Consider the following 10,163-nt stretch of genomic DNA (forward strand, 5'->3'; position numbering starts at 1 on the left):
TCACTGATACTTCGAAAATTCAATTTGACTCGAATTGTGACTTGACTCGTGACTCGACTTGACTTGACTTGACTTGACTCGAGTCACATCCAAAAAAGGAGTGACTTGACTTGACTCGAGTCACCTTTGATAATCGATTGACTTGACTTGACTCGAGTCAAAATGTGCAATGACTCGAGATGACTCGTGACTCGAAGGTAATGACTTGATCCCAACACTGCCACAAAGACTATAATGCCTGTTATCTCTCACATTTAAGATAGTTTGGTAATTTTTGACCATACTGATTTCATTGCACTTGGTGACAATGTTGTGGGATGATCATGACTTCGGAAATGTGCTATTAGCAGTAACGTTCGTAGCTTTATACTATATGTCTCATATGCTGCGATACGGCCAATCAAGGTTTAAGGCTTCAACAGGCGAAATTAGTATCGAAATTATAATTTTCGTTGATAAATGAACTTTCATTGGCGGGAGGTGCGTGTAATTTCAGTACTCGAAATAATCGTGTTTTACTACTCGACTAAAATCATGAAAATTAAAACTCGATTCAGATTCGAGTACTCCAATCATTGTGCCCAGCCCTAATCACCAACAGTTTCTTATTTAAATTGCTACTTGGAGGTACAGAACTTGAGTATTCAGTACATAATTGAATAATAAATTCATATTGAAATGAGCCCGAATCTCTTCGGATGACACATTTCCTATTTATGGACGCAGACCAATTACTGTTGCGAAATTGCGGGGAAATCGCGGTATAATTTCTTAGTTGGCAATTACCTAGACACGGCATACATTTCTTGACCGGGTGGTGCTCACTAATAGCTGTGCTTATCTTTCTCGCAAAGCCGTTCACAATAGTAAGAGCAATGATGTCACTGTCATGATGCCAAAGAACAATTTCAATGCTGGCGTAACGAAACCTAAATCGATGCGCGCACCTCTTTCATCTTATTATTTTTCGTTCCAAAGTAAAATATATTAGATCTCAGATGTAAGAAACATTAGGATGGCGCGAATATAGGCGTGTATAGTATCATAATTAGGATGAAGCAATTGTGAAATTTCGGCAGGGACGACGATTTTTACACGAGGGCGTAACGTCCCGGATCTATTATTATAGGGACGGGTAACTTCTCTAGCCGGCGGGCCGGATATAGGAAAATTATTTAGGCTAGTTGCTGAATTGATACATCATTCACCCATTTATCCACATATACAAGGAATAAATCGTATTTAATGAATGTATTTTAACGTCAGCAATGTAACTTTAAAGCCATTTCTCGCCAATAAAGAAGACAATCTGGATTTGAGAAAAGCATTGTCATACAGGTACCACCACTGATTCTCTCTCGTCAATCAACACACGGTGCAATCCTTAATGAAGATTTCAAGGCGTTCGAATAGCCCGGCACCCCAAATGTGTTAAATATCAATTCATTAGAGTTTAGTAGGTGACGAGATTGGTTGTTCGACTGTGTGGCCCATTTTATCTTAATATTGAATTCATGCGGCCCTCGTAATTGGAAAACGCCCCGTTTTGAGTTGGCGACCCCTGGCATAGGCGGTGTCTTACGAAAGGCTACACGTGTGCAATGCTACAAATCTACAGTTACGGAATCAAAAATAAGAAATATTGGTGGGGTGTAAATGACCATTGTAGTCGACAAGCACCATGATTACCACAAATGACATTAGGGTTAAGTACATCGTAAATGCCGATAATGAAATTCTTCTCGCTTCGACGAACTTACCCGTAAGCTCCACCCTCGCTCGCTGCGCATACAAGTGTATAATAACATACAGTCACTAAAATATGATGCATGTAGCAAGTAGTGGGGAATCTCGAAAGACAGGGGCCGCCAACCACATTATCATTTAAGACGGAAAACTGTCGTCGGGCCGTATGTTGCTCGCCCCTGCATTATTACCAAGAAAGCACATTGGTGCAAACAAGTTGGCAAAAAGTACAGCCTGAAGGAATATCTGGAGCGTTCATCCCTCCCATAAGTTTGGTTTATCTCCCTATGGGGGCCAAAGACAAACGTTTTGGAGGGATGTACTAACGAAGTGCTTTTTCGGTCCTGTACCCACACCCCTACTAGATAATTTCCTAAATATCGTTTTGCCGCGGTCGAGGTCTCATCAGAAAATGAATATATAATACCAACTTTGATTTAGCAACCCGTTGTATTTAATCTTTAACAACAGTAATCACGAAGCACCGGAGAACAGAATACGAATAGATCACGGAATACATGATATAAATAGGATTATGATACTAGTTGGCACTAACTACTCGTGCTATAGGCTACAAGGCAGAGTCAAATGGTAGCAGCAGAGTAAATGCACGAACACAACGGTATCATGACAGAAACATTGTAATGACTTTTCACAGCTATATATGGTCCTGAATCGAAGAGTGCCGTATTGATGTTTCGCCACATTAAAAAATCGGTAATTGGCAACGGGGTTAAGTACGATTTTTCATACAACAATCATTTGAATACCATCAAATCGTCTTGCAGAATTGAAATGGTTCTATACCAATACTGAGAAAACCAGTACCGAGAAAGGTCATTACCGAGAATGGACTTTACCGAGAATTGATATTACCGAGAATGGACACCACAAAGAATGGACATTACCGGGAATATACACCACCAAGAATGGACATTTACCGAAAATGGCTAATGCCGATACTCTAGCTTACAGAGATGGTAATTGTCGAAAAGTTATACCCTAGAATCGACACCGAATGGGGCAAAGCCGTGATGCACATACACACGACCTGTACATATGGATAACATGGCTGCATTGCATACGTTTCATTCTCTGTATTGTCCATTGTCGGTTGTATCAATTCTCGGCAATGGCGTGTCCGTAATGGTTTTCTCGGTATTGACCGGACACCATTGAAATCGCAGTAGCGGCAGATGAAATTCTCAAAAATAAAGGTTTTTGTTTTTTTTAAATGAATGAGCCATTCAATTAGATATTCTTTTCGGGAATGCGTGTCTGTTTATCAATATCATTCATTCAATTGAATTCATCATTACATTCCTTCCTACCATAATTTCAATAGCATCAGCCTCTTCTGCCGTAATAAAATTGGGTTCAGATGCGCCCTTATTTACGAAATTGGTCGCCAAAGACCTAAGAACCGTTTTCTCTGGATCCTACATGAGTCATCATGTGATGTTCTAGGATCTCATTTCGAATGAATACATCTCCGCTCAACTCGCAGCAAAATATTTTGATATCGTAGTGTCTGTGTAGTGGAAGATTCTCACTAATTTAAGAACCATATTATCGGACACCGAAATGGATCTCCATGTGACTCATTAAGTTACCGTGTTGGACGCATGCTTGCCCACAGATCTCACAGCAAAATCGTTTGATATTGTAGTGGATTAGCATATGCGTTTTCAAAGCTGTTTTTAAATGGAACTTCCGATCGCATATATGACATCGTTCTTGCTTCGCACCAGAGTGACATATTCGATGTCTGTTCATATCTCTCTTAGTACGAAAGCACTTTCCACATATGTCACATTTATATTCCTTTATGTCAGAATGAATTTTCATGTGCTTTTTCATGTTGAAATTGAGATTAAATCCCTTACCACATATGTCGCATACGTATTTTTTCATACCAGTATGATCTTGCATGTGAGCAGTTAACCGTCCTTTGCGACGGAATGCTTTGTTGCATACATCGCATTTGAAGTCTTTCAGATCGAAGTGCATTTTCATACGTCTTCTCAAACCAGAACTGCCACCAAATGCTCTTCCACAAATCTCGCAAACTAACTTTTTTATATCTAAATGCATTCGCATGTGCGATTCCAGTTGGCATTTCTGAAAGAATTCCTTCCCGCATATCGCACAGCGATGTTGCTTGACGTCCTTGTGTATTAACGAATGTGTCTTCAGTACGGACTTGGTACGGAAGTTCATACCACAGACATCGCAACGATATTCTCTGGCGTCTATAAGGATTTTCATATGCTGCGTCACAGAAGCACGGCGACAAAATGCTTTGCCACATATCTCGCACTCAAATTTTCTTACATCGGAATGACCGTTAAGATGAGATCGTAAAGTCTCTTCTCGGCGAAATGCCATATCGCAAATATTGCAGCGATGTTTTCTGACTTCGGTGTGAATCAGCATGTGCGATTTTATCGCAGACTTTCTATGAAACTCCATCCCGCAAACTTCACAACTATACTCTTTCCGGACAGTATGTTTCAAAGCGTGTTCTCTCAACGTGGGAATCGTCGTAAAAGCTTTACCACAGATTGCGCAGACGAATGTTTTTTCAACTTCGGCATGAATTCGCATGTGTGATCTCAGATTGGCTTTGTAGTAGAATTCCTTCTGGCATACCATACATGAATGCAGTTTTATGCCGCTGTGTATTACTTTATGTCGTGTAAAATGACCTTTTTGATCATACTCTTTTCCGCATATTTCACAGTTATATTCTTTTAGCAACATCCTTTTGTCAAAATGCGTTCTCATGTGTCGTTTCAGCGACGAATTGTGAGTATAAGCGTTGTCGCAAATCTGGCATACGAAATTCTTGATACCAAAATGCGTTTGTAGGTGCTCCTTCAAACCATATTTATCAAGGAATTCCCTATTGCATATCGAGCACGGATGTTTGATGTCGCTGTGATATTCCGAATGTCTTTTAAGAGTTGCGTTAGTGCGATAATTCTTCCCGCATATTTCACATCGATATTCCTTGCGGTCAGTGTGGATTAGCATGTGTTCCTTCAAAACACTATTGTAAGCAAATGCTTTGTCACAAATCCCGCAAACAAAATTCTTCACGCCGAAATGAATTGACAGATGATTTTGTAAACTGTGTCTCCAACGAAACCCTCTCGCACATATTTCACATATATGCTCAGGAGCACCCACGTGGATTTCCACGTGTTTTTCCATCGCATCTTCTTCAGTAAATTCTTTACCGCAAATTTCGCAGGAGCAGTTCTTTCCATCCTTGTCACTTTGTGACATGCTTGTTGAATTTACTCACCATTACAGTTCAAATGTTATTCGATAACATGGGATGATCACGGTAGCAGAAAGAAATGGCATGTTTAGCCTATTGCTTGACTTGCATGTCAGACTATTACTACTATAACAGAAAATGATGTCAGTGTTAAACATGGAGTTTCAAACACGCGCTCCGCGAAGCAATGCTGACCGTCCGCCCGACTATCCATCAGTAACAAGTCTGTGACGTCGATACCGATATTCACGACGCTAAAACGCTCGAAGTCAGGTCTGAGAAACCGGAGAAACTGGGGTAAATTTTAGTAATTAACAGAGGTGAAACTCCTGTGTCAAACCACTGTATGCTCGTTAGACAGTCCTTTAATAAAATAGTGCAATATACGTGCGGTGACACTATAATGTAACTTCCAACTCAAAAGATCCCCTGTCTCACGATTACATGGGGTCTGACTATGTCCTATAGTAGTGATGACTCTGAAATAGCAATGGCTTGACTTGTACAAAAAACTTGATTTTCGAAACTCTCCACTAGAACAAACGACCTTTAAAAATTCACAACTAACTAGACTCAATCCCGAAAGAACTTGACAATTATTTGTTATCAGATTTGGATCATCGGTTTTCCACATAGGCTTTAGTAGGAGTAGTTTTAAATGGAAGGAGTGTTGACCTATAAAGCTCACCCCTGAATACGCCATTATACGTAGTGAATACTCTGAGAGTCTGAGTTATCTTTAGCTGCAAGAACACAGGACACCCGTATCACGATTGACGCCCAACGACTCCGTATTTTCTTGTTGCTCGGAGAGTAACACAGACCGACGAAACGCACGGCAGCCAACAAATAAGCTTTTTACCGCCAATATTTACACTGGATATTCTATCGCGGTAAACCAGTGGTTTTTAACTTCGTCTCCCGCGCGCCCCAAGGGGCGCTGGCGATTTTGAAGGGGGCGGAAACGCTCAGGCGGCGATATGGGGGGCGGTATGGTATGGGGGGCGCTGGAGAAAAATAGCTTCACAGTAGATGATGTGGTAGTAGGACATATCCCTAATGAGTATTCAGAGTAAATTAACACCGAAAACTTCGTTATATATAGCCTATAAAATACATATAAGTTTAATTGTCCATGTGCGCCTAAATGACTGGCACCGAATGTTCCTGTCTTGGCAATCTGAACCCCGGAAGACGAATTCCATCTGGCAGGGAAAAATTATATGCAAGTGAAGAAATACCACTCTGAAATCGTGTGCGTCTTTTAGTTTAGTACGATTGGGCGACAGGGATATCTAAAACTAGATATTCCTGTTGGGTGATATCCCTGTTGGGCGATTCTATATTATTTGATATAGCAGACAGGAGGTCACGAAATAACATCATGCAACGAAGTCATACCAACGGGTTCGCCCGCCCGAATATGTTTAATTATCAGTTACGGGCCCTACAGTTTCCAAGACACCTCACAATGTTCTCTCTAAGTTTTGATGAGTCTGCGCACAGTCTGCGCTGACCCTTGAACAACAGTGCGTAACGATTAAAAAAGGTCATAACTTCGAATTTGTTGTGCGCAACGTAGATTTTTTGTGCAAAGATACCACCGTGCACTGCGCACGTGCGCGGCTTGGAGGGAACATTGCACCTCACTCAGCTCTACCGCTAAATCTGGTAACGTGAGCAGAGAGGACAAGAAATTGATAGCAATATATAAGGAATTCTCACTGACCGATTAAATTATGAATTATCGAAAGTTTTCGCGCTTCGCACTGGCTCGCTAAACAGTACAGCTGATTCCCGACAAAAGCGAACGACGTGATGGGGGGCGGTCGGTTTATCACCCTATGGGATCCCAATACCCAAGTTTTTCGGGAGCCTGATGAAGTGCTGTTTCGGTCCTGCCAACGGGTATACGCCCGAAGATGTATATTTATTATTGAGGGGTCCTACCTTTTCAATCACACATCAGTCAGCTTTACCGGTAAATCTGTTTACGCGAGCAGAGAGAGGATAACAATTGATCTCAATATACATGCAATTCCCGATCATATTGACCAATTCAATCATTAATTAGTGAAATTTTTCGCGCTTCGCGCGTCTAGGCGAGAATATATTGCTGCCTCAGTAATTGGACACCCAATGTAGATGACTAGTTTCAGCAAATAGCGGATTGCTGAAAGGGGGTCTGGGGGCGAAACCCCCTCGGAAGTTTGGTTTAACACTCGATGGGGGGGGCAAGACCAACGTTTTTTGGGGGGGCTGACGAGGTGCTGTTACGGCCCTGGTAACGAATTAATTGTACCTATGGGCACGCCCAAATATGTTTAATTATTAATTGCATGCCCTTTACTTTCCCATACAACAGCTCACTCAGCGCTACTGGTAAATCTGATTACGTGGGCTGAGAGGATGAAAAGTTTATAGCGACTTATATATGTAAATACCACCTATTCATTCATGCATTATAGAAATTTTTGCGTACCAGGCCACACAAACTTTGCTGACCATCGAAATCACGCTACGGGGTTCTTGGGGGCAAAGCCTTCAGCAGTTTGGCTTATCACGCTATGGGTGCGCAAGGCAATCGTTTTTAGGGGGGTTGATGAAGTGCTGTTACGGCCCTCCCTCCTACTCATTGTCTTTATTACATTCCTTACAATATGAGGTTGGGGGCGCTGGAGCACGATAATTTTTGAAAGGGGACGCTGGAGGAAAAAAGGTTAAGAACCACTGCGGTAAACAATCATTGCAACCTAATAAGCGCTAACCAAACGTCACATTTGATATCCTCTTTGCTACATAACGCTCGACAGATCGAATTACGTGCGAAAACGAACCGATGAAACTAGTCACACTCTTGTATGGCGTACACCCGGCTTAAATTATTCAACGACTACTTCAAGACCGCATTAAGTGGGCCTGCATTAGGGCCGTTCAAAAAAAAAACTTTTTCTTCAGATTTCACAGGCTTTGTGATGAAATTGTTAGGTTGGTGAAAACAACGCTGCACGCGAACTTTGGCCCAATTCCAACCAGTAAAAGCGATTATATCATTAAAAAACAAACAAAAAAAAATTCGAATTTTTTTGTCAAACCCGTAAAATTGTTAGTCTGTCAAGAAAATCGCTTCTATTGGCTGGAATTGAGTCAAACTTTGTGTGTAGCGTTGTTTCCCCCAACCTAACAATTTTATCACATAGCCAGTGAAACCTACAATTGAATAGTATATTCATATTGAAATGAACCCGAATATTTTCGGCTGACACTCGTCAGGGGTAATCGTCAACAACTAGTAGAGAATTCGAAAGCACAGCGTATATCAACAATGGTAACACAAAGTATGACGTCACCAGCACGAAATGTCGAATACGAGAGCGTTCGATGTACTATTTCTAGAATCTAAAAATCTTTGATATTAGAGTTCTGTACCTCAAAGAAGCTGTCGAGTGAAATCTGAATACTCACGCGCAACCTAGTCGGCCTATTTTCTCATGTTTAGCAAATTACAATAAAGCACATCGATCTATATCAAATGAACCGGTACTGAACTGACATTCGTGGAGCATGCCCATTTGCCCAATTACAAGTCAAAATGCAGGCAGGTCCTATTGAGTATACAGACAAATTCTGAATATCGCGAAAGATTACCAGACTATAAGTTCTGACATGTCGACTGTTCCTACCGACAAATGCCAGTGCAATTTCTTCGCTTCTCATCTCTATGTCATCTCATACTGCTTTTCATTCGGTGTGCATGCCTAGGCAAGTTACATGGTATCTGTGCTGATGAGATTCTGTATCTGTACCGTTCTAACTGCGGATGAGGATCTGTCTCTATACTCGATAATATTGGTTCACTTCGCACCACAGTATATTACTGCAGACGACCTGTTCATACAGCGAGGTGGGAGATGAAGAACCAATAAACTCGAGTATCAAAGCATTAACCACATTTTGAAAGTGAGTCTTCGTGACACATACTGGTAGACTTATGGCCGAGGGACACTTGTTTACCCTGAAGGCGAAAGGTATGTTTGTTTTTTATAATTTTGTGCGCCTCATTATGCTTCACTTCGCTTCGTTTCACTTCGCTCGAAAACGCTTGCCGAGCGTTTAGTCGTGGCGTAGCGAAGCTTATCGCTGCGCGGACTCGAGATAGAATGAAGTAGTCGGTGGTCGCGATGCCGGTGCCGTTGAGTACACGTCGCAAGAGATATGTAACGCGAGCTACTGCTTTTGGCGTTGAGATTAACCCATTTGATATAATCCTGGGAAAAGACAACGTGAGTTCACCCAATATTGAAGCCACGAGAAGCCTCAAGGAGCCTATGTTATAGACATGGTACCGGCTTGCCAATATGGCGTCGGTGTTCTGTGCACACTGCACGGCATATCAAAGATTTTCTTCACTACACATAAACGTGACAGTATGAACCGTCTTGGCACACCATTATGCTAAACTGATGGGGTTACCATATTTTGGAAATGTGAAAAGAGGACACTTTTTCAAATTGCAATACCGGAGGAACCTGAATAATGGTATCTTTCTCCCACTTCGTGGTCGGTTGACTAAAACAGAAGAGGGTCAACTTTCCGGCACAGCTCCCGCAGACGACAAATCCTCTTAAAAGGGGAAAAGTATGGTAGCTGTATGCTTGACGTACCGTGCTACATCACACTGGCTTTGACCTAAAATTCAGGATCGCTATTTTGAATTCCTAAAACAGGATTGCTAATGCCCAGCATTTTGTAGTCAACTAGGCCGTCATCCAATCCGTCTGTCTTGGTCCGGTAAATTTATTTTGCGCATGCTATAGCTGTATATCTATTTTGTGCATGCTAGCTGTAGATCTATTTTGTGAATGCTAGCTGCAGATCTATTTTGTGCATGCTAGCTGTCGCACAGGGGCCCAAGGGGTGACCACAACGATTCAGGTACTCGAATATCATTGGTTCACCAAGTCGAATAGTGCAGTGACGGAGATATAAGCATTTGCACCAGAGACCAGGAGTCCTATTATATTTTATTAGCGAAGAACATATTTTCAATAGTTTGTTGTTTCGGCATCAAAAACATGTTGAACAAGGCAATCTATGGAATGTCATTTCGGTAAAGAAATTACCGACCATG

At 41.6% G+C, this 10,163-nt stretch overlaps 1 protein-coding gene across 1 annotated transcript; it reads right to left on the bottom strand.

The window, feature by feature from the left end:
* Positions 1–2,177: 2,177 nt before the first annotated feature.
* On the bottom strand, positions 2,178–5,842 carry LOC145440197 (uncharacterized). The gene has a single exon (XM_080317773.1). It carries the CDS (start codon positions 5,035–5,037, stop codon positions 3,316–3,318), a length of 1,722 nt encoding a protein of 573 aa, XP_080173899.1. The 5' UTR covers positions 5,038–5,842; the 3' UTR covers positions 2,178–3,315.
* Between the last annotated feature and the right edge of the window lie 4,321 nt (positions 5,843–10,163).

This window comes from Botryllus schlosseri, chromosome 6 (assembly GCF_051294905.1).
Source record: "Botryllus schlosseri isolate E-star chromosome 6, Bs_hap1, whole genome shotgun sequence".
NCBI classification, from domain to species: domain Eukaryota; kingdom Metazoa; phylum Chordata; class Ascidiacea; order Stolidobranchia; family Styelidae; genus Botryllus; species Botryllus schlosseri.

Excerpts from the sequence above, each read along its gene's own strand:
- LOC145440197 (XM_080317773.1), bottom strand. The coding sequence starts at position 5,037 with ATGTCACAAAGTGACAAGGATGGAAAGAACTGCTCCTGCGAAATTTGC.